At 42.3% G+C, this 25,241-nt stretch overlaps 1 protein-coding gene across 10 annotated transcripts in view; it reads right to left on the reverse strand.

Annotated features, from left to right (window-relative positions):
- Positions 1-1,628: 1,628 nt before the first annotated feature.
- Positions 1,629-25,241, reverse strand: part of EPB41L1 (erythrocyte membrane protein band 4.1 like 1) — a 170,942-nt gene continuing 147,329 nt past the window's right edge. For 3 of the 10 annotated variants that reach the window (XM_082225760.1, XM_082225762.1, XM_082225763.1), the window contains 13 exons: positions 24,792-24,827; positions 21,990-22,181; positions 20,819-20,917; positions 14,852-17,701; positions 14,138-14,245; positions 12,538-12,924; positions 11,364-11,447; positions 10,658-10,738; positions 10,302-10,355; positions 8,696-8,791; positions 8,318-8,398; positions 6,034-6,150; positions 1,629-4,832 (listed from right to left, as the gene is read on the reverse strand). In XM_082225760.1, the coding sequence (XP_082081886.1) occupies positions 4,824-4,832; positions 6,034-6,150; positions 8,318-8,398; positions 8,696-8,791; positions 10,302-10,355; positions 10,658-10,738; positions 11,364-11,447; positions 12,538-12,924; positions 14,138-14,245; positions 14,852-17,701; positions 20,819-20,917; positions 21,990-22,181; positions 24,792-24,827 (4,194 nt within the window). In that variant the 3' untranslated portion in view covers positions 1,629-4,823. The remainder of the gene's footprint in view (positions 4,833-6,033; positions 6,151-8,317; positions 8,399-8,695; positions 8,792-10,301; positions 10,356-10,657; positions 10,739-11,363; positions 11,448-12,537; positions 12,925-14,137; positions 14,246-14,851; positions 17,702-20,818; positions 20,918-21,989; positions 22,182-24,791; positions 24,828-25,241) is intronic. The other 7 variants (XM_082225764.1, XM_082225765.1, XM_082225766.1 and 4 more) reach the window with 7 other exon arrangements.

Genomic DNA, 25,241 nt, shown 5'->3' on the forward strand with positions numbered 1-25,241 from the left:
TAGATTATTTGAAGGGAAAAAACATGAGCAGGAAACCATAGTCATCAGGTTAGGGAGGGTTTCTTTGTCTAACACCACTCTCCTAAAAATGGATTGCATATCTCTCTTGTTGCAGTTGACCTTATGTCAAAGTAAATGCATTTAGGATCAAAGCCTAGGTGCATATACACACATCCAGCAATAACATGAAAAGAATAAATTGACAGGCTGAAGGAAATGTTTGTAACAGATGTGCCCTGTTACTTCCTTATATGAAGCAAGGTGAAATAACATGTATATGTTGTGTATAAACAGTGCTTTTTTAAAAAAAAAAATGTTTAGGGGTACTCTCATTTTCCTACTCATATTGAAATACTGCCCTCAATGAGGCCAAACTTTGATTCACAAAATGTTTAGGAGTATGCATACTCCTGCCCCCCCCCCGAAAAAAGCACTGTGTATAAATTTGTTGTTGTGATAACAGTAATCTCTTTCCCTATTATTTAATGTAAATTGTTCAGATTTGACCCTTTGTAACCTTGACTAGTGAGGGCCAAGTTTTAAGCTAAAGGTGTCACAAGACTGTTGCTCTTGCTGCAATGGATTTAACACAGCTACACACACACCCGGGGTGGGGGACAGAAACACTTTGGACAGTACACTTTGTTGTGTCACTCATGGAACAAACTCAAGGAGAACCAGTTGTGACAATTTGAAGCAGAAGAGGTTGTGCTGAGCAATGATTGGCTGGGTACCTGTGATGTCACAAAGTACTCTCCCCAGAGCAGTTTTTCATCTTACGGCAAATTTTCTTAAACAAACAAACGGAGATTAGGGGTGCATTCTTGTTCAGATGTGTCATTGAACAAACAGTGCTTTAAGCCAAGGATGGGGAACATGTAACCTTTTAGATTTTGCTAAATTACAAGCCCCATCATCCCTGACCAACAGATCCCCCACCCATGCTTTTTTTAAAAAATAGACCACCTCTGCCAGCCTGAAATTGGCATTTGCTGTACAGGCATGTGTTATTTGAAGAGTGAAGTCAGGATCAATATGCAGGGTGAAACAACCCCTCGCCCCCGCCCCATACTGTCTCGTTTTTATGTAGCTATGTATGCACCCTAGATTTTGTTGTTGGTTTCAGATGCAGGCCTGATGAAATAGTTCATACTGAAAAGCACATACAATACATACAGCATAACCTTCCCACCACAGAGATCTTTTTAAAAAATGTAATAATTGGAATGGCAGGAAAACTGGAATAACGTATCCCTTAGAAATACGACAGACAAATGGGAATAATAGCAGCAGAATTGAGCATGAGCAACTGAGGACAAAGAATAGGCATGGGGAAGAGGTGAGCTCAGAAATGGGAGCTGGAAAACTGGAGACTTAGTGCAAGAGTGCAGACATATAGGGCAAGACTATCTTACGGTGTCCTCACAATCTGGTGCTCAGTCGTCATTGTCGTCCAAGCAGCTCTTCCCATTTAAGTCTGCACCCTTCTGAAGAATGTCCGAACCATCTCTCAAAATCACTGGGACAACAGTTCGTGCCAGAACGTAGGGTCCTGAATTCCCAAGCTAACCCCCTTGAGTCTCTCCACTGCCCTTCTACTTTGGAGTAAAGTGCAAGCCACAAAGTGGTTGAGCATCAAACACATTTATTTCACTTTTATTGAATACAAGAACAGTGAGCACACACGCATACACCACCAAGCACTGAAAGAGGATATGATTGAAAGGGGGGGGACGACAAAAAGAGGAATGGGGTGCAAGATGGCCAGAGGAATTAGTGAGGAAGGAATGACAGAGTGTTGCAGTTGGTTGGTAAAGTGCTTCTCAAATTAAAAAGAAAGAAAGAATATAATTAGTAATATTATTCATGCAATTGCAGGGCAGTTTCGGAATCAACTTAAGGGATTTGGCGCAAACAATCCGTTTCGTCTCCCACGCCCTTCAGAGGGAAATGCCCAAAGAAAAGAAAAAAGAGTGGTCAGCTGCGTCTGATGGAAGCAGTAGTGAAGATTAAGGTAAGAGGAAGCCATAACTTTAAAAATTATGCATGGCTTCAACACTACCACAGATAATAAATATTATATATATTTATATATATTTATATAGATGTCTATATATAAGCCACATCCTGCTAGGTGAACCAAAAAAACCTATTTTTTTGTTAATGGCTACCCATCGGACAAGCTGCAGGAAGAATCCGAAAGAACAAGTCTATTTTAGCTTTCCTCTGATTGCCCAGTTGGATTTTGATCTTGAGCATGTTGGGCTTGATGCTGTTTACCTCCACAGATTTGAGTGGCTGACTCACTTATCCCAATGTATACCAGTGTAAGTGGGATTGTGCTTTCCATCTAGCTACTCAACAGTGACTTTTGAGCTGACATTTTCTTTTTTTGAAAGTCAAAATCAAAATGCAAAGTTTGAGAAGGGAGGGTTACCTCTACCCCCAAATTCCCTGTAACAATGTCACCAGGATCCCCCTGTGTCTTGGTTATTTTTAAAATTAAGAGCACAAGCTTTTTTGTGTTCTGTTAAGATCAATTTAGAGTTCTATGTCTTTCACATCCATATGTGGTACTTCTTTGCTTTTCGGTTCTGGGGTATTACATGATCCCTATCAGCAACAGGAGGTGAACAAATTAATAACAGTCCTGAAATAAAACTCAGGGAGAGAAGCATTTAGTTGGATACAGAAGTGGCAATGACTTCTACATCAAAGAAAGAAGTCCGATTATGTTCTCAGTGCTTTACGTAGGACATGTCTGCATGCCAGAAGCAGATCCAGTTTTAGGGAACTGTAAAGACCAACGACCCAATGCTTTCTATTGTAGCAGTTTACTGTATGGGAAACATCCACTTGACTATATTCAAGGAGCCCCTTTACCCTAAGATCTCTAGATCCCAATCACAGACACTAATTAAATGTCCTTCTCTAGCTATCATGTGTGTTGAGGAGGGAAGATGTAAAAAGGCAAGCATGGTGCAATATCTGTTGGTCTTTCTCTAATGTCTGGAGCCACCGGCTGCTTCACTTGGAAACTGGTTCATTTTGGTTTGTCCCCCTTAACATTATGCATCTGCTGTCTTTCCCCCCTCAAACAGTGGATGAAGGCAATTTGTGGAAAGCAGAGATGGAAACCTTCCAAGTAGCAGGTTCCATTTGTAGCAGAGCAAGTTACATTTGATGCCTTCCTTATCCACGAGCAGCGCCTGCCCTTATGTTGTGCACTGGTTGTCCCTTTCTGTAACTGAATGGATGTACTTTCAAAGAGCCAGTGCTTCACTTGTCCTCTGGTTCTAGGTTGACAGTGCTTAGAAGGAAGCCATGATGTTTCACACTGGTTCCCCACCTGCCGGATACTCTCTGCAGAAGCTAGTGTCACCCTGGCCAAACACAGTCATGCAGCATACAGCAAGCAGGATGGGGATGCCTCCTTGTTTGACTTGGACACTCCCTTTGGAGGGCTATCAAGAGCCATTGCAGATATAGGTCTGGAGGAACCACTTAAACTGACAGGGCATCTTTGCTACAGGTAAATATTTAGGTCCAAGAGATCAAAGCCTACTAGATACTGAAAGGCTGTGAATGAAGCAACCTGACCTCATGTCCCCAAGGTGACCTCAGTCTCCTGGGCCCAGGGGAGGAGGGAGACCTTGGCACGCTTAAGTGACTAACTAGGCTGCAGTAACACTGATCCATTCTGTCTTCCTCGACTCCCTCTCCAGGTTGCCAAATGGTGCCTTATCACCAACCAACCAATTACAAACACTACCGTGTCACTATGTCAGTCCCTTTAGCAAGAGCACAGAGCAGGTGAGTGACAGACAAATATGGCCAGCAGAGATCATTAGTGTTTGTTTTCTTCCTACTCTGTTTTCATGGGATATTGACATGATCTAAGAGTCTTATAATACATCAACCACGGTCAATCAAATAATTATAATGTAAAAATGCCATTGTCATACTTATCAGCACTGTTTAATTTGTTTTAATATCGTTCCCCACCCTCCCCAGTTATATATAATATACATAACTTAAAAGCACATCCATATGAAACCTCTACAGGCTGCATTTTGATCAGATATAGAAATCATATACATATTTTGATTTGTTTTAAGTGAAATCCAGTCTTAATGATCTTCAGAAGAACAAAGAACCGGATGTGGGGGGACGAAAGGTTGAGAAAGGAAGGGCAGTTTGGGGAAATAACAGAACCAAAGATGAAGCAACAGAAGTGGCATGGAAATGGAGAGAGAGGGTGATCACCACACATCCCAAATCAGAAAATAATTAAACAAGAATTATACAAGTGAATGGTTTTTGATTCATTCCTATGCAGGGAATCATTTTGTATTTCTGCTTGTTTTGCTTGTTGATTTCTTGCTTTGTTGCAAAGCATTCTTGCTTTTCCATTCAGTGTGCAACAAATGAGTTATGTATCCTTTAAATGTAACATGCAGAATGGTGGTTTATTGTATTGTTAATAATAATATTATTACCATCGTGACTTTTTCTTCTTCTTTCTTTTAGATCAGTCCAGTCAATTCTTCAATTTATTTGAAGAGGTGGTTGGTTTTTGTTTGTTGCTGATGTTGCTGTCTGTAATTCATCTCCAGCATATAGCAGCAGTGCAAGGATGCATTTTGTTTCCTGTATATATAATATATAATATATTTGCTATTCCTTTTTTATTTTTATTTTTTGTCTCTCAACATTATTCTTGCAGCCAGGACGTTCTATGTCTCATTGAGGAATCCAGCATAAAGGCCCCTTCTTTTTCTCCAAAGTTAAAATAGAGATGCCAACTTTTAGAAACACGAAGGTCAAGATTCCTGTACCAGAATGAAAGGAAGGAGGAAGCAATAGTAAGCACAATGTAAGCATTTTATCAAGACAATAAGCAAGACTGTCTCTAGCAGTTTGGTTTTCTGGGACACCTTTTGCTATAATGATGCAATGGGGCGCTGTCATTTTGGAACCTGTCAAATCTAGGGCACTGAATTTTTAGACTTCCCACCTGCAAGAAAACTCTTTGCATGTAAATTCACTCAACAGGGAACTTGTTGCACATCAGCTGTGGAATTTCTGCATGTTGCAGAGGATTCCAGAGTATGTTCTGGGGTGTATCCTCAGTCAGCACAGACTTTCAACCAGGCCTAGCTGTTGTGCTGTGTGACGTGCTGTAGAAAAGGCCCAACATTTTTCTGCAGCTGCACATCACAGAGAAAGTGCAATAATGATGAGCAAGCTGTCTGCTGGGAAGCTTGGTTCTGGGAGCTAACTTCCCAAGGAGGCACCTCTTCTAACCATTCAAGGAACCTCAGGGTTCCCACTGAAAATTACTGGTCATCCAGTTGCAAAGGTTTGCCCTTTAGTAACAAAGCTAAATAAAAGATAAAGCTTTACGCTGCAAGCACACCACTTTGCCATGGCCATGATAACCATCTAGCCAAGCACATATTGGTGTAGCTGAAGTTTGGAGGGCTGATGTCTTTTGAGGGGAGGCACTTTCTCAGAGGGACGCGGGTGGCACTGTGGGTAAAACCTCAGCACCTAGGACTTGCCGATCGTATGGTCAGCGGTTCGAATCCCCGCGGCAGGGTGAGCTCCCGTCTTTCGGTCCCAGCTCCTGCCCACCTAGCAGTTTGAAAGCACCCCTAAGTGCAAGTAGATAAATAGGTACCGCTTTATAGTGGGAAGGTAAATGGCATTTCTGTGTGCTGCGCTGGTGCTGGCTCACCGGAGCAGCTTCATCACGCTGGCCACGTGACCTGGAAGTGTCTGCCGACAGCGCTGGCTCCCGGCCTCTTAAGTGAGATGAGCGCACAACCCTAGAGTCGGACACGACTGGCCCGTACGGGTAGGGGTACCTTTGCATTTACTTTTTACTGTTTCTCAGTAGAGGTCTGCCTGTTTTGACAACTGCAACATATCCAATTCGTGTATCATTCTTTTATTCTCCCATGTTGCCTGGCCTCTATAGTCAGCTAGATGTTACATCTTATAGGGCCATCTTCCCACATCTTTTCATACCTGAGGCTTCTTGTCCCTTTCCTCTGGAGATGGTTCTGTTTCTCTATATACTACGGCTTTGGTTACCAGCATGTCAGGATGCTGCAGTTTTGCCTCCTTGATTGCCAAAGCCAAAGCCTATGGAAACAAAACACTGAATGTTAAATGGCGGCTCACGTGACTTGCTGTAAGGAGGTAGCAACTGAAGATCATGTGGAAATGAGGAAAAGGTATGTTACTGAGGATGCATAGAACTCTATTCATGGTTCAAGAAATCTTAACATTCTTGTTGTAGATTTCCCATTCAAACCTGTGGCTTGGATCTTTGGAACCACAAATGAAAATAAGTTCCTAGGAGGTGGCTTTAGCGTTCCCTCCTCTCCCCCTGAATTCCCCGCAGAGGGCTGCAGGGAGACTCTCTTGAGTAGCTTAGGATGGACGCTGGTGGAGGAAGGGGTCACCAGCCAAAATTCAGCAGAGGAATTTTGCATACACTTAACTTCACTGGTGCCCAATTTTGGACCATTATTATTTCCTCTGTCAGCCCAAAGCCCCGTTTCATGCTTTTCAAAAGAGGCATCACAGAGAGAATCATAGAATAGAATCATAGAATCATAGAGTTGGAAGAGACCACAAGGGCCATCGAGTCCAACCCCCTGCCAAGCAGGAAACACCATCAGAGCACTCCTGACATATGGTTGTCAAGCCTCTGCTTAAAGACCTCCAAAGTAGGAGACTCCACCACACTCCTTGGCAGCAAATTCCACTGTCGAACAGCTCTTACTGTCAGGAAGTTCTTCCTAATGTTTAGGTGGAATCTTCTTTCTTGTAGTTTGGATCCATTGCTCCGTGTCCGCTTCTCTGGAGCAGCAGAAAACAACCTTTCTCCCTCCTCTATGTGACATCCTTTTATATATTTGAACATGGCTATCATATCACCCCTTAACCTCCTCTTCTCCAGGCTAAACATGCCCAGCTCCCTTAGCCGTTCCTCATAAGGCATCGTTTCCAGGCCTTTGACCATTTTGGTTGCCCTCCTCTGGACACGTTCCAGTTTGTCAGTGTCCTTCTTGAACTGTGGTGCCCAGAACTGGACACAGTACTCCAGGTGAGGTCTGACCAGAGCAGAATACAGTGGCACTATTACTTCCCTTGATCTAGATGCTATACTCCTATTGATGCACCCCAGAATTGCATTGGCTTTTTTAGCTGCCGCGTCACACTGTTGGCTCATGTCAAGTTTGTGGTCAACCAAGACTCCTAGATCCTTTTCACATGTACTGCTCTCAAGCCAGGTGTCCCCCATCTTGTATTTGTGCCTCTCATTTTTTTTGCCCAAGTGCAATACTTTACAGGAAGAGAGGAAGGAGTGGGCAATCACCTGCCTTCCATTCACAGTTTGGAGGAAAACTATGTCCTTAAGAAAATTCATCTGCAGTTGTAGCCCTCTGTTACTGTATGTTGCAATCCCAGCTTACCTCTAGTGTATTGCAGTATGACTGGACTGAAATTGCAGTTGCACCCCCTAACCTACACTTACAGATCTGCTTCCCTTGTAACAGTGATTACTCTAAATGGTCAACATGTTACAGAACAGTGCTGCAGGAGTTTAGAAAGTTGAAATTTCCTCTTCTATGTGGCTACCAAAAGTATAGAAGTTCTAGTGTAGGCTGGAGCATCCCTGTTCTAATATGAAATATTGCAATTGTTTTATCTTTTCTTGCCGGATATTATGAAGTATCTGATTTTAGTGCTTTTTTGTTATTTTTCTTTTGTTTCCATCTCTTATAATTTACAAATTTTGAGTAAATATAATTAAAAGTGATAATAATATGAAACTTTAGAAGAGTGCATTTGATTATTATTCTTACTACTACATCTTCCAGAGGCTTATGGCGGCACTCATTTCAATTTATCCTGGCTTTTTAGTTGTTGCTGTTTTATAATTATTTACTATGAAGGAAGCCTACAATGGTTTTACTAGCTTATTGTTGATTTTATTTAGTTCATAATTAGGATTTAGTACAATCAAGTGGTATTTAAATTCTAGTAAGTAAATAAAAGGCATACCTCTGGATTTCTTTTGTGTTATTGTGACAGTAATTCTACCTGTCGCAGGGTGATCAGTACTGCGATTTGCTATATACCAGTAAAAATATGTGAGACTCTTATTTCTACCACTAGCTTTCTATGTATAGGGAAGGATGGATCTGGGGATTCTGGCCTCCTTAAGCTTTCCATCCTTGTATTTATGGAAAGCTTATTTCTAACATTACTGACAGCCTCATTCAGATTTCCTTCACACCTGGTCTTGGTCCACATCTTCATCTCCTGTTATGATGATTCGCTTTTCTATTCTGGTTTCAGAAAATCCTCCTTTCACAGTCTGAAATAAGGAAAACAACACATTGAGTGTTTATACAGCACTTCCAATATTTAAAATGTTTTGTAAGTTACCTTTTCTCTCACTCAGCCACTGCAATTCTATGAAGGCTATCACATTATTTCCTATTTTATAGATACAGAGTTGGGAATAAGAAATAATAATAATAATAATAATAATAATAATAATAAATGTCTTCTTGAATGGCTTCCACATGGCTCTTAATTTTGCAGTGTCTCAAGTTGAGTGGTCTTACTTGGCACACATGCTAGTATTCTGGTACTCCTGCTCCAGTCTTACCTTGGTAACATGAGTGGTTGTGGAGGTGGAGAGGGTTTCTGCTGTGGCACCAAAAAGACTGGAGAAGGCTTCTTTCCCAACAGCACTGCTGGTGATCTGCAAAAACATGCAAAGCACCATCCACGTCAGCAGACTGCCTTTTTTATTAAACATGCATACTGGGGCGAAGGTTTATCATGTAAAAGTGTCTGGGCTCTGATTTTCTATTTTTAGGGGGGAGTGGTGGGATCTGTTTGTTATTAACGAAGGTCATAGTTCAGAGAGAGAAGGTGTTTTGCACACAGAAAGTCTCAGGTTCCCTCTTGGGCATCGCTTTTGAAAAGTTCTCTTTGCAAACCACTATACCAGTCAAAATCGCACAGTACTACTGGGTGCTAAATAAGCTGCTATGACATTGTATACAGCAACCCTGATATCTTCATTATATTCTAAGTATTGCATTCATTTGGTCATTGCTTATTTAAATAAATCAGCTAACTGTTGTCTACCAGTGCCTATTTTGTTAACAGTACAATCTTATGCATGCGTGCTTAGAAGAAAGTCCCATTGCGTTCAGTGGGGTTCACACTCAGGTTAAGTGTATACAGGACTGCAGCCTGAAACAATATGCCAAGCTAGACACAGTCAGAATTCAGATACATCGAGTAGACTATCTGAAGAACATCTCAGCAGCATTCTAACAGGCTCACAAGGACAGTCTCTAGCAGACATTTCCAGGTAAAGTGGAATTGCAACAGAGAAAGCTCTGTATTATCTCCTAACCAGTTTCAACACTTGAAAATAAAAGGGGCCCGCAGCGGGCCTTAATGAGTAGGAAACACACTATAATTTACTTGTACAACTACAGAAGTATCAGATAACCTTTACATATTATGTTGGCTTTCTACTGCATCATTGTTTTCTGAAAAAGGAAGCAAAACACAGAAGGAACCATACTAGTAAAACTCAACCCCTAAACTTTCTGACTGACAGGATATTCACTCACAAGTGTCACAGGAGGATCAGAGCACCTATCAGCACTGTCAGACACATGCCATTATATTCTCATATGAGTAGCTGCTAAGAAACAACTGCATGAATCAGATTATAAGGGCAGAGAGACAGTAGTTTGCTTGCTTGCAGTCACTGTATGTGTCTCTGGAGGTTGATGGCTGCCAAGAATGATAGAATAGTGGGTTTATTGGTCTGCCATATGTGTTTTAATCATTTTGTGCAGTACCAGTGACCTCACAGTTCACCTCAGCGGGCTTACATTAGGCATGCTGAAGATGGTCTACTATTCCTATTGCTTCTGTTTTACAAAATCGCCCTGAACCTTTTTCTTCCGCTACTGATGCTAGAAAGAAGATGGGCGGGGTAGCCTTAAGAAATAGTAGATATGTGTGTGTGGTTACGCAGGATTTGGGGGTCATTATATGGCTACAGGAGGGATGGGGAATGTGTTCTGGACCAAAACACCAATTGTCTCTGACCAGTAAGCATGCTGGCTGGGGCAGATGGAAGTTGGAATCAAAGAACATCTGTAGAGCTACAGATTTGGCACCGCTGGTCTAACGTGCTCTAATGTAGCTATACCTCAAAGGCCCAGGAATGTAAAAACACTCACTGGAGAGATGGAGCGAAGTTCTGTTGTTCCCTTCCCAGCCTTGGTGCTGTGATCCTGAAAAACACAAGGTGGGTACGGATATAACTAAAGAGAGAAGTGAGGTGTCCTATTCGCACAGATCCCCCTACACACGAACAAAAGTTTGCACATTGGGGTTTCTTTATGATCTTGGGCCACATGCAGTTGTTGGAAGCAGACAACATGACACTGAGGGCATGACTAAAGCTGCACCTCACTCTAGAGTCAACACAATTATGCCCTACACACACGCAATGTGTGAAATAAGGCTTACATTGTTGCCAGATGTGGTTTTGAGGGATGCAATAGAACCTTCAACCCCAGTAAGGGGTACTTACTGAGGTTGTTGATATGGTTTCTGTGCTGACAATGTGGGAAGTGGTTATTGTCTCTTTTCCGCCTGTGGTGGTACCATCAACCTAAACATGAAATACGGTAAGTCAATAAAGTTTACAGACTAAGCACAAGCGGCAGTCTCTAAGAAGATTAAAAAGAAAACACTTGCCCTGATTCACATGCCAATGAAGAGCTTTAGTGAAATTCTTCACCCAGTTAAAGTAAAATACATGAATTTACATCCGTCTAGACCAGGCATAGGCAACCTCGGCCCGCCAGATGTTTTGGGACTACAATTCCCATCATCCCTAGCCACTAGACCTGTTAGCTAGGGATCATGGGAGTTGTAGTCCCAGAAGATCTGGTGGGCCGAGGTTGCCTATGCCTGGTCTAGACTCGTCTCACCTAATTGGACTAATAACTTGGGTATTACTGCACCGGAAGTATCAGAAAAGATGGCACTCTTCTGAAAATGCAGGCATGCTACAGGCATATAAATGAACCATTCTCGTTTGATAACCTTCCAGTGCAACTCATCTGAACAGCACAGCAACCCCTACATTTAAACAAATGCAGTGCAGATGTGATCTTCATATGATGTGTTGCCACTAGAGATATGCAGTGGGCCCATGTTTCATGTGCTTTGACCAAGGTGCTGTGCTGCAAGATAAACAACTGCAATAAAACAAAATAAAATATAAATGTTACCTGCGTAATTTCTGTTGCAGTGAGTCTATGCTGCACAGAGGTTTCCGATTCTGCTTTTTTCACAGTTTCCGTTTTCATGGAGGACTACCAAAGGAACAAAAGAATTTAGCAACAATCCAACCTGCATTTAACTGAACAAAATTGCTGGTTTGTGCACAATTCCCTCGCTCCACCTTGCACTTTGTAGGCTGTCATGGATGAAGTTATTTTAATTGCACAGAACTTGTTTAGTTTGAGTTCAAGCGTCCTTCTATTGCAAAGAGCAAGTGCAGTTTTCAAACAGCAGAGAGAACTGACTGAAAATATGAAACTCAAGGACGTTGTAGAGGACTCCAGTAAAGGTAAGAGAACGGAATTAAAATTCAAACTGGCAAAGTAAGATGATAACTGCAGTAACTTACAGTAAAAGGGGTGGGGAGATGAATTTAGAACTTTGCATTTTAATGCAAATCTCTGCAGAACAAACAAACAATTCCATTGGAAGGAGTAGATGCACATAAATACAAACTGTCTTGCAAATATAGGACATTTGGTGAAGCAAATTTATAGGACATTTGGCTTAACTGTATATTCCCACAGACAGTATTGCTTTCCCCAGCATTTGCTCTGTTTTGTTTTCACTTCTATTTTTTTCAGTCAGTCTGGAGAAAGTTACTTTAACTATTCTTGCTATAACCATTTCCCCACTGCACCGAATCTGACTTAAATAGAAGCAGAATAAACTACAGTCATTTACCTCAGCTCCCATCCTAGAAACTATTCATCTCATCAATAGTCACATCATTATACATAAATTAAATGTCTTCAATACAAATGTTATTTGTTGATTCATGCAACATAGAAACTTGCTATGGTGGAACAGCAAATACAGTGGAGGTTAAAGGTATGATGGTAACTTCACGGGTTAGGAGATACAAAAGGACACACTTAACAAAACACACATGCACTTGGGTGTCAAAGACATGCAAACATGACAGCAACATTCATGAAGGTAGATAAAATATTCTAGTTTTTTTAAAAAAACAAAAACAAAAAGACGCTGTTTGGAAATAGACGTGCTTCTCCAAACAGGTGTGAGACAGACAGTCCATCGAGCAATGCAAATGCCAAAAACAGACAACACTGCAAATGAGGACATTAAGATACAGCCGTGCACCGTGGCTTCCATTTGTACCTCTTCTGGGATTACTTGGGGAACCTTATCCCCTTCCTTGGCAACATCTTCCTGCACGGGAGCTGGTTTGTCCGATTCTTCAGAAGAAATCATGCCCTCTGCTTCTCCCTCGCTCTTTTCCTTGTCAAGCTCAGGCAAACTCCGGGAGAAGTCTTCGAAGGCGGCGCTGTGGTAGTCGCCAATGACTGTGAAGTCCACCTCAGCCTCAAGGCTGGAAGTTGAGCTGACCGTGATGCTTGAGCACTTGCGCTCGATGGCCAGGTGGCTGTCTTTAAGGAAGACAGAGTCTCTCTCCTGGTCTTGCTCCTCGTCCCCAGTGTCACTTTCGGGGGCCCTGTGCCGAGGTGGCTTAGATTTCTCCTCTGTGCCCTCCCTCAATCCCGCTCTCTGAATGAGACAAAAGGGAGGAAAGAAGCTATGGCTGTAAGTGCCGAATGACAGGTTACAGCCATCAGGACCCGTTGGTTTGGGGTGAAGAGGGAGAGAGGAAGCATCATTGAAAGGGTATCAAGCACGTCCCAAGCATGGAAACCAAAACTTCTCACAGCAAAAACTCTGCAGGGAGAAGGGGAAAGGGTTTCTGATTTTACCTGCAAAACTGCAAGGAGGAAATAAAACAATGACCTTGGAAATATTAATCCCAAATAGGTGAGTGGCACTTGTGGCAAAAGCGGGTGTGTGCAAAAAGAGGAGATGTTGTTAAGACATTAATAAAGAAGTTCGGACTCTCACTGACCATTGGGGAAGCAGGAGGACAGAAAAGTGGAGGCAGAGAGTAGAAAAGTTTGGGTGTGGGGGAAAAGACAAAAGGTTAAAGCAAATCGGCTGCACATATTGCAGGAGAAGCAAGAACATTTGTCAATTTCACTGAGATAAGGTCGTTTGTTATTTTCTGCCACTGCATATACCTCACTTCGCTTTGTAAGGCTCCTTTTAAAAAGCGCGCAAGGAACGATTCGGTGGTATCCTGAAATATCACAGTGTTTGTGAAAGGGCATGTGTTGTGAGAACTCGCATCTCTGGATTGAGTATGCCACCAGAGGAAACCTGTTAAAAGTATGAACTTTTCCAGGGTATATTTTTAATCAGTGTAATTGACAAGAAAAAAATCAGAACAGAAGGACATTGTTCTCCTAGCTCCCCCAAAAGCTACACATACCTCTCAACTGCATCAATGTGGAAATTCCACCCCCAAACTGGCCTATATTCCTGCACCATATCGAAACACCTGTATTATGCATTCACAGAGAATTGCCACTTGTTAGGAATTGAGCCAAAAGTTACTATGGTCAATGGAGATTCTCCTCATGGCACCAGTGGGGTTTGGCCTGTCCCCCAGGAAGTAAATGCTATTCTTTAATTTAGATGCTATGATGTCCTACTTCTTAATGCCTGGTTTTGTCCAGGTTTCTGGTATGTTGAGAGGTATGAGAAAAGATAATTAAAACAAACAGAAGAGGAGCATATATATGTGTGTGTATATACATATATAAAGATATATAGTAGCTCAGTAAGCTGGGGAAGGAGGTGGTGGCACATGGCTCTCTAGGGTGAGGTTTTACACCACAAAAGCAAGCAGTTAGTAAAACATCATTGAGACCTGAGGGGCCACTGGAGGAGCAGCCATTAAACTCTCTTCTTTCAGGGAGGCTTTTACTGATGGGCCTGACAAATCCTTTTCTTCCCAAGCTGGTTCTTGAAATTTGCTCTAGATTAGAGAAAAGGGGTTAGTCTTAAAAGAGCAGAAAGGAACTCAGCTAGTGCCTTGGTTGGAGCAGTGGGAAGCTATTTTTGTCAGCCAGCCACTAGCTTGCCAAAGGCAGGAGGGGAGGAGAGGAGGGGCTCACAAGCCAAGCAAAAGAAGGAATATCAAAATTAAGAGATGCAAGAAGGAAGAAGCTGGAAGCGTGAGAATGTTGCTGCTAGGTGTGTGCGTGGAGGTATGGGAGAGAGACAAAGCTCTCAGCGCGTCATCCTTTCCCACCCTGCCACTGCACGATTCCATTCACAAAACTCATTTTGCTTGGATTTGAGTTAGCAGCTGGCACTCTCCAAGTTAGCCAAACCTCCAGGAGTTCTCTCTCACGCACATACACACACAGAGAGAACAATCCAAAAGCTGATGAACTGCCTGGGCCAGCAAGTTTGCATTCAGCAACTGAGCCAGGTCACACACACACACAAAGGACATGGGATGCAAGCAGCGGCTCTTGGTCAACGGCCATGTTTGAAGCCATGGCACATGGTGCATAAAGGCAAGTCACACAACATGCTTTATGAACTTTCCAGTGGGACAGTTCATTTGAGAGGTTACCACAGCTTCTGCCAAAGTGATTTCACAGCCAGAATCAGGAGAAGCCAGCTCAACATCCCCTTCCGGTTCTTGCTCTGATCCGACAGAAATATCTTCCTTCCAAGATGAAGACTGGGATGGTTCTCCCTCACTTGTTCCTTGAACAACAGCTAGGTAGTTCACATCCAGGGCTTTGCCATCCAAAGTGCCTGAGGCCAACTCAACATCTGCACAGCTGTTCTCTAAAAATATACCTGTTTGTAGCTCTGTCTGCATCCTTGATAGATCCTTTGGTGTCTCATTGCCAGTGCAACTCTCATACAACCCCTTTGGAGTTGCATGTTGCTCACCAAAAAGTGGGCTATATACTTCACCTTGTTCAAACATCCGGATTTTAGAAGCTACAGAGACTTCTTGGTCCATCTCATTTCTATACTCAAATAAACCCCCGTGGTTCTCTACAGGTGCTGCTATATCCTGATGTTTTTGAAGTGGAGTAGTTGTATCTGTGCTAAATGCCATGTGATTCAGTGGCTCTAGACCTGTTTTCCCTTCCTTGATAACTGTGTGCAGTTCTTCCCTTTCCTGTGCTACGGCATGATAAGGATGCGGACATTCTTTGCTCCTTTTTGCTGGCCCAATCTTAGGAGAGACAGTGTGGGTGGCCTCAGTTCCGTCTTCCAAAGAAGATTGATCCTGGAATGTCTCTCTTGATTCTGGAGGCTTAGAATCAGGAGGGCCAGCCTGGAATAAAATGTCATCCCTGGATGGCTGTTTCAAGTTGGAGAATTTATCCCCAGTCAGCTCTTCCAAGTCTAGAGTTACACCCTCTGTTTCTTTGAGATGATCTTTGGCTACCTCTTCCATTTCATGGTGTTCATCTAAAGCTGAGCCTTTCAAGTCTTCGATTTTATCCTTACTCAAACCTTCTGCTTTTACGTGCCTATCCAATTCTTTATCTTTAGCCAACTTATCCAATACATCTCTGTCTAACTCTTCAGCCTCAGAGGGAGCACCCTGAGTTGTCTCTTTCAATTCTGAGAGATTATCCAAAGCTGATGGTTCATCTTTAGTTGACTCTTCAGACAGAGTAGGCTTATCTTTCATCATCTGCTCCACTTCAGTATGGTTGGCATTGGCCGCATCTTCCAGTTCTTGGAGTCTCTGTTTATCTACAACTTCCAATTCATGGTTATCCTCTTTAGCCAACTCTTCCAATTCAGGGTGTTTGTCCTTGGAAGAGATTTCTGATGTGGTGCATTTACTTTGAACTTCAGAGTATTTGTCATGGGGAGGCTGGCTTGAATCAAGGGTTTCATCCTGGGGCAATTCTCCTGGTTTTGCATCCTGTGGTTTACTCTGCTCTTCATCTGAAATTTCTGTAGTACAGGAAAGCTGCTGTAGTGAGAAACCCAGGGTGGATCTCGTAATCTCTATGTCTTCCATTTGAAGGAATATTTGAGAAGTTTCAGTTTCTTCTAATTTATTAATTTCTCTTTGAGTTTCTGAAGTTCTGAATGTCAAACCTACTTTTTCCATGGCAGTATCAACTTCCTTCTTGTCAGATTCTTCTCCACCTTGGAGAATACTGTGAGTTTCATCTGCTTCCTGTTCTTGCCCACAGGAGAGATAAGCTGCTGTTTCTTTTGTTGGGGATCCAGATTTTGGCTGTGGCATCGATAAATGGAAAACTCTTTGGCTGAATTCTTCTGTAGAATGATGTGCATTGGATTCGCTGTAAACTTTTGTTCCATAATCAGTTGGTTCCACTGAAGTTTTTTTCTCTGGAGTTGATGAATGCTCTTCTTTCTCATAAGCACATGACTCTGGGGGATGTATCTTTTTACCATCCTCTGTAACTTTGTCAGGCAAATCTGATTTTATAATTGGTTTACTGAGCTCCGATTGTCCTCCACCGTTAGTGGATGACCTGGATTGGAACTCATCATCTTCCTTGATCTCTGTTGCACTGGAAGCTGGTGCAAAACTGGGGCTCTTCTCTTTTTCATCTAATGACTCTGTTTGGTTTTCCTGCCTGTCTTCAGATGAGCCGGGCTTTTCTCTGGCAGGTATTGTATTGATCTTATCACGATCTTTTTCATCAGTTTCTTCAGACCCCAAATAGATTATCCTTTCTGCAGCAGAAGATACCATCTTTACCTTAGTTCTAACAGTCTCAGAATCTGAGGTAGTTTTGAACACTTCTTTGTCTGACAGAGTCAAAGTAGTCCTGTGTTCTTGTATTATAGTTCTGCTTTGTTTGTTTGGAGATTCTGAAGCATGTATTTGTCCTTCTTCAACTTGGAAACTTTCAGGAATGGTACTCTTTTCTGTTGGTCCTTCGGGGTGGTGAGCTGGCTGCTCAAGAGTGGTAGAAGCCACCACTGCTGCTTCCATTTTGTCTTTCTGTTCCCCTTTCTCCTCAAGTTTAGTGGAAGCTACCACCACTGCCTCTCTTTGGGCTTTCAGTTCTGCCTCCTCAGGATGAGTGGAGGCTACCATGACCATCTCCATTTTATCTTTCTCGTCTCTCTCCTCAGCAGACTGTCCATCTGTCTCAGAAGAGTGTTTCCTGCTATCTCTCTCGTACACATCATCATCCCATAACGATTCAAAATCTTCTGGGCTGGCTATCATTTTGGCTTTTTTCCGAATATGTGCTCTGCCTTCCTCACTTGCTTTCTCTTCTTGCTTTGCTGCTGCTGCTTTGAGTTCCCTCACTGCAGTGGTCACTTTTGTTAAATCCAAATCTGGATGCTTCTCTGAAGGACCTGCATGCGCCTCTTCTTTCTGGGTCTCAACTATTTGTTTTAGTGCTAGCTCTTCCAGCCCAGAAGTTTCTCTTTCTATAAATACCCAATGCTCTGAACCCTGCATTGCAATTGGAGCAAGAAGAGTTAGCATTAAACATAAATTTCTTGAACACCTCATTATTAACATGCAGCAAGAGTCTTGCCAACATCCTTGTAATCACTAAACTGTATTCCTACTAAAGAAACAACCTGGTGGTAGATGCCTTTAAGGAGGTGTTTGTTATTAACTGAATGCATGCTGAAATCTCAGAAGCACAGTTCTGAGACTGGTGCGGAGAGCTGGCTTTTAACAGACAGTATTTCTCCCCTCTCATTTGCAAAAGTCTGGTGCCAAAAGTTTATACAAATCATGAGCTACATAGTCAGCTATGTGAGATTCTGACTGTTGGATTGATGATTTGGAAATTCAAGGTCTCGTGATCAAATCAGAATTCTAATGTAAGCTTTAAAACAATATTCAAACATTGATTTAAATTACCGACATGTTAATTATCTGCATACCTAAGCAACAAACTCATGCATAGTGCATAGTTATATTCACATCTAACTAAATCACTTTGTAAGCTGGCAAGTCAAGTTACTGTAATGAGACTTTCTCTTTGGTGCCTAAATTTCCACAGTGAAATTTATCCAGATCTTTTATATCTCAGTATGTCTGTGTGCAAGAATGATAAATATCTTTCATGATGGGAATGGGAGGAATCCCTTTAGCCTATAGTCAAGAGCAAGACTACAGACTGAAGATCATGTTGCACCCTGTTTTTCTAGGCTCCAGCAGCATCCACAGGTTCTCCGCACTGAGAAAGCAAGTGAAATGGTTGAGACACTTTTGTTCTCTCACATGGTGTTACACAGCTCTGGACAAACCTGAGTAGAGGCAACAATTTTGGTCCAGTGACCCAGTTAATATGAACCCAACCCAAGACCAATTCCATTTTTAAAAAGGCAGATCAGAGGGCTAGAACTAGGAAGGGACTGCTAAGAAAGTAAAAGGCAGAAACTGTTATGCAAACTGCTTTAAAAGGCAGTACAGCAAAGTGTGTACATGAGTCTGACCAAACTGCGGGAGGCAGTGGAAGACAGGAGTGCCTGGCGTGCTATGGTCCATGGGGTCACGAAAAGTCGGACACGACTAAACAACAACAACAGCAAAGTGTAGGAGGCAGGGAAAAGAAAGCCTAGTATTTAGTGCATCACGTAGCACAGCAGTACCAAACTACTTAAACACTGTGTATGATGCTGTGTATTAATATGTAGTGATTTGCTTTTTATGTCATGTGTGTTATCCAAGCCCATCACCCATTGAGGGTTCAGTCATCACTGTAGAAGAAAGCAGGAAGACAGAGCACGTATTGTGGTTGGAGATGGTACTGGTGATTTCCCCAAAGATTGAAAGAATGCATTGCAACAGAGAGATTTTTCCTGCAGCCTCACAAAGGCTTCAGATCTGGTGGAGGCAGCTGTGATTTGCTTCAGTGCCATGCGCTACATTGTGGTACAGTGCCACGGGTCAGTCTGAGAGGCTAATTACACCACAGTACTCTTCAATACTGGAAGGCAACTATGGAGCAAACAGTCGTGCAGGTCTGAATGTATGCACAGAATGGAAGTACCAATCATTTACAGCTGTATGCTCAAACCTTGCTATAGAAAAATTTGTGTCAACTGCACTAATGGGAATAAAAACAACATGTAACTCTATTTGCCTTGTCCCATTAAATATATCTTCAAGAAAACTCAAATGTAAGAATCCGCAAAACATCATTTCCATTTCTATCGTTGCTGAGTCTCCTAATAACTAGTGCTGTGACAAATGTTCGCTCATTTCAACATCGAAGTAGTATTTTCAAAGCAATCAGAAGCATGTCCTTAAAAAAGTCTTAAATGTGCATCTTTTTTTGAACCTGGCATTGTTTCCTCTATACTTTTTAGGGACATTGCAACTTGGTTAGAGCTTCCTTTTCTTTCCTAGAGTGATCCTAGCAAATCAGGGATTACACCAACACCTTGTGAACTATTAAATTTGCCTATGTGCTTATGTCAAAAGGGAGAAACAAAAATGGATTCAGAGTGAAGGCAATCCTTCCTGGAGTGGTCACATGGGTGACCCTAACCAATTAGAGATCTTGTAGTGAATCTGATGACATACATTATATGCACAGTGCTTCAGACACTTCATTCATACAATCTACTGTACTCTGCTGTACAAAGGGAAAACTCACATTCATTGTTCTGCCTGCCTTTGTTTCTGGCCTCACCACTCAGGAAGGTTGCCAAAAAGAAAATGCAGCCCCTTGGGCTGAAGATGTTTCCCCCCTCTTGGAAACCAATTATTATGCAGCATGGCATCTGCATTTATTGCCATGCCCTGAGGACAACTAAGCACCCACACTCAAGTTTGATTGATTGTCTCTCCATAATACAGTTTCTCTAACTATCTTCTCTCCCACTGTCCACTAGAAGGCACTTCTCTGTAACTCGGTCCTGGGCCATACTGATACAGTTAAGGCCCAAACTAACTTTCGTAATCTTTAGACCTATGCCAGAAACCACATTCAGAACTGGCACGAACTGTGCATGCTATCCATCCTAAGATAGGAACTAGCTTTCAGAGTGAATGGGTTTGACAGCTATGGTGCCTGTGCGAACAACTATTGGGTTGTTTATTGTTGGTTGTGAAATGCCACAACCATTGCTTAAGTTACAAGCTGTATATGCATGCACCTCCATTAACTGCGAACTGAATACAATATCAATATTACTTTCCACTGCAGCTGATTTTCATAGAATTATCCTATTCAAGTACCAGCTAGTTCAGACACGCTTTCAACAAACTTTACCCCAATAGTCAGTTGAAGAGTCTACATATACCACTGTCAGGACAATATTCAAAATCAACCACATATCTGCCCTTAACACACCAAGAATTACTAGGTTGGATGGAATAACTTTATAACATTTCAAATGAATCCCCAATTTACTGACCATTGCTAAATATGGCTGATCAACTGTAATTAACAGTGTGATCTTATACATGCCTATTCAGAAGCATATCCCACCGAATACAGTAGGTAAGCATGTATAAAAGATTGCAGCCTAAACCTTTCTTACTGCAAATGGAAACCAAAAAGAGAAGCAGATACAGAAAGAGAGAAAAAGGAAGGGTGGTGATAACCTCAGGAGAAGAAACAAGGCTTTTCTGTGTAAAAGACTCCATGATTAAGGCAGCTCCATGCTCAGATGACAGATCCTCTGGAGAATCCTCTTCTGACATCTATTTCAGCAGGGGAAACCCAAGACCCCAAGGCAGAGAAAGAGGCAGAGAAAGAGAGAGAGAGAAAGAGAAAGAGTGAGAAAGAGAGAAATAAGCAGTAGAAGAAGAGATAATGAGAGACAGAGAGACAGTAAATAAAGTATGGAGAATACACTCCATTCCTAGAACTTTCACTTTCATCTTCCACTTTTACCTGACAACTTTTCTAGCATGAAAACACCCTATCCTTCAGCTTCCATCATTTCCGTGTCAGTGACAATAACAACGACCTAATGAACGCTACTTCTATCTCCTATAACGCCCGAAGACACAGAGATCCACCTTGCTTCCATCATAAAGGTTTCAGCTCAGTTCCAGACAGATCTTGCTCAATGCACAACCTTTGATCTAGGAATATTCGGCAAACTATGAGCCTAACTAGATGTGATGGGTGCACTCATGGTTGTTTATTCCATGTCTACTACATTCACAGACAGAACAGATGGGGTTTCCAATTTTACTATCAAAAGTGGCATGCGGTAAGAAGAGTTCAGCCTTCCTCCTCCTCATATGCCTTTGCTTCAGACACCTTTGCTTTACATTCCTTTTATTGGAGCTGAGTTGTGAGCAAAATTGTTCTGAGCAATGGAGTGTGGAGAAGTAAGTGGGGAAGGGCTCAGTTCTCCTCATCTATGCCCCTGTTTTGATGTAGAAGCAAGACCTCCATCGCACCTTATGTGCAAATAGGACAGACGTATAATGACAAATCTGGCTGCCTCCATCAATTTGGTCCTACCGCTTTCAGCCTCCATTTGCTTGTACCTTTGCCCAGAAACCACTGTTTTAAAGTACCAAGAAGCAGAATGCACACCACACTAACACTCAAACCACATAGTGGTGGGTGATCCATGTCCCAACCATAAAGGCTGGAGAGAATTCAAATGCAGTAGAGATGGATGCCACATCGTCCCTGATCAGACTGATTCTGTTATGATGTGAGCAGATAAAGTATCAAGAACGAAGCCACACAGAACAGCTGCATAGCACTGATATCCGACAGACAAAACCTTCATAAAATTAGAGCAAAACAAACCTCGTTGGCCTTCTCTGGGGTTCCCCTTGGTGTCTCATCCTCATGTTTGGGCGAGGAAGAGGCGGGCGAGGAAGGCAGCCTCCTATCCCGGTCCCTGTGCACGAGTTTGCTGTTAGGTTCCTTCAGGGTCCTCTTCAACTCATTGATGCTGGCCTGGTGCTTTAGCAAAACATCTTCCGGTTTGTCTAAAAACTTTTGGAGGGAGAGGGGAAGGTAACTACTGAGGTGAGGATTAGAGGAAGGAACATGAGTGGGACGAGTGATCTTTTCCGAGGTGGAAGCTTCACTGAGTTTAGAACCTCAGAGGCTGTAACCTCTGTAAAGTGAAATCTCCACTACAATGGAGACTTTAATTTTCATGAAACCACAGCTTAGGATGACAGTTAGGGCTAAAAGACTGGCCCTGCCACTGAACTTAATCAAGAATGGTCCTGTTTTCCTTGAAGAAAAGTCACCATGGTCAAAGAGATTCCCTTTTGGTGTAAACTTTATGATAATCTAAAGCAGAATTCTCTTTCTTGACTCCCACAGGCCTAGATTTTATTTTATTGGAATGTTAGTCATTCTAGGGTCAACAGCTTAAGGAGCCAAGAGACAGATATGTTTCTGTCCAGTGTTTCCAATCTTGTATGGTAATTTCGATCGATATCCTCAGGAACATCAAGTCTGCAACTGAAAAAGCTGAAGATTTAAAATCTGAACCAGGAGCCAGATATAGGCTATTTCAAATAGTAAAAAAGGATGAAAACAGGGCTCTAGGTTTGGTATAAAATCAAGTGGGTTCAGGGCCAGAATTATACGACTAAGTCATCCCCTTTTTATAAAGTTTTTACTGTGGTTAAGTGAAGTTCCACCCTGTTGGATTGTGCAAACTGGTTCAAAGAGAGGAAGACAATAAATGTGTGTGCCCAACTCAAATAAGAATTTAGGTCCTGTTCTCTACCTGTGATATTCTGCTCTGAAGAAAGCCTCCCCTTCCCATATTTCCAGATTCCACAGAGATGCCACAAAAACCAGTCATCAGCTTCAAGTCCCTTCAAAGCAGAGCAGCATTTCCCAAACTTTTTACAATCAAAGGACATTTTTCTTCAGAAATAAAATTGGAGTCACACTGAAAGTTTTCTGTTCTGAATGTCTAAGACTAAAAATAACTGGGAGTGAACTTCTTGTGCTTCTGTTTGAGTCACTGTTCTGGGTGTCACTCCCAACTACAAAGAAGCATGCCAAAAACAGTGATTTATATTCAGTGCAATCCTATGCATTTCTACTCGGAAGGAAGCCCCAATGATTTCAGTGGCACTTGCTCCCAGATAAACGTGCAAAGAGTTGCAGCTGAAGAGATGCAACTTTTGAGGATGAGTAATTCTGCTGTCTATGAACTAGGAGAGATTGAATGATTAAACCATCTTCAATGCTGAAATTCAGCAGAAGTAGTTTGCCTGCAGTGGAGACTGAGCGCTTTGGGGCTTTCTATAGGCATCTGTCTGGCCACTGTGAGAACAGGATAGTGGAACAGAAGGTCCATAGACCTGATCCAGCAGGGCTCATCTTGTGTTTTTAAAGAGGCAAGGCCAGAATAGCTAGGCATGCAGTCTCCTTTGTGAGCGGGCAATTAAAAGGACCCTTTAATTGGTATCCTGCGCCAGACTAGCAGTCCTCTTCTGCCATGCTAGAGAACATATTTGGGGAATGACTGCCCCAGAGGCTGAGAAACTAAGAACTGGAAGTGTGAGCATCTCTGAATCAGTTTGCCCCTTGCCCCATTCATGTACCGGTGAGGTTGTAAATAAGGACCATAAAAGGGTTGCAATATGGAGCATGCAGAAGTAATGGATGGTAAAACAACACAAAGGGAACAATAGCCGGCACTGAAGATCAGGTGCTTGGAGAATTTGTGTGTCTGTGTGGATGGATGGACAGCCAGGCAGGAAATCAGTAGCTGATACACCTTGGCTGTCTTGGGAAACTAAAACTGTAGCATGACAACATTAGTATGCAGTAACAGCATTTCATTCTGACTGTGGTTTGCTTTCCAGTTTTGATTCTAGAGCCTGATTCAAGCCTGCTAAAAATAAATCAACTAAAATTCTCTCATCATGGGATCCAGGCTAATTTGAATGGAAACCCTATAGTTCTTCTCTGAAAGGGGAAAAGGTTGAGGAACAACTCTGCATAGCAGGAGAAATCTGCAAATAATAAGCTGTGTGGAAAGAAAGAGCCTTAACCTTCTTCTTCACAGCCTGTGCTGGATACTTTAGCAGCCTGGTTGTTTATTTTTAATTCACCTATCAAATGTCACTCAAGTTCATCATCCAAAGAAAAAACTGAAGGCAACTTGGTTACCTTGCTTTCTACTGATTGGCAGCTTAGCAAGGTGACTAAGTGAAAGCTCCAATTTCAGTTCTACCCTAACCTGCACAAACTTCAATGATGCAGATCTTCTGACCTGCCACTGAGTGGTGTACATTCTTGTCATAACTATTTGTTGCCTCTGAAATACCTATTTCCTACCTGAGGACATCAGGGCCGGAAAACAGAGAGAGAGACAATGGGATACTAAGAAAACACAGGAAAGTGTCAGTTGGGTATTAAAATATAGATGATTTCCTAGGAAGCAAGTAGCTGAAGTGACCTGGCTACTGCTTCCAAGGAGGGCTACTTGTGGAATAAAAGATGCTTCCAGTCTGAATACATCTTGTATCCCAGTAAACAGGGGCACAATCAGTGTGGTTTGCATGTTTAAAAGAGGATGAGCACTAGGATGCACTGATGAGGCGTTAAGACATTCCAGAAAGAGAATACCTCCTGCTTGTGCCTTGGGGTGGTTTCTTGTTCCGGCTGGCAGCAAAAAGAAGGGGAAGGGAAGGAACTAGCAGTGTCAGTCAAGGGAACTCACAGAACACACATTATACTGAGGTTATAACTCAGGAGCCAAGAAAAATATCATCTGTAATGCCATGTGGTTTCAGCATGGAGTTGTCAGCATTGGAAAGGGCTCTCTATGGTGTAGCCTTTTTCTCTGCAAATGAGGAAACCAGGAATAGCGTGTGCCATAAAAATCTACTGATGGAAATTTGGGGAATGGAGAAGGTCAGAGGAAACCACAAGGGCAGATTATTATTTGTTAAATAATGAATTAAATCCCATTTCATATATTATGAGCTGAGCCCCAAATCCCTGAGAATTCAAGCTTAAAAATATGTCGGCTGCTGCCGTTAGCCAGCCTTCTTTGCTTCCACTATCCGTGCCAAG

The sequence above is a fragment of the Podarcis vaucheri genome (assembly GCF_965113315.1).
Source record: "Podarcis vaucheri genome assembly, chromosome: 6".
NCBI lineage: Eukaryota > Metazoa > Chordata > Lepidosauria > Squamata > Lacertidae > Podarcis > Podarcis vaucheri.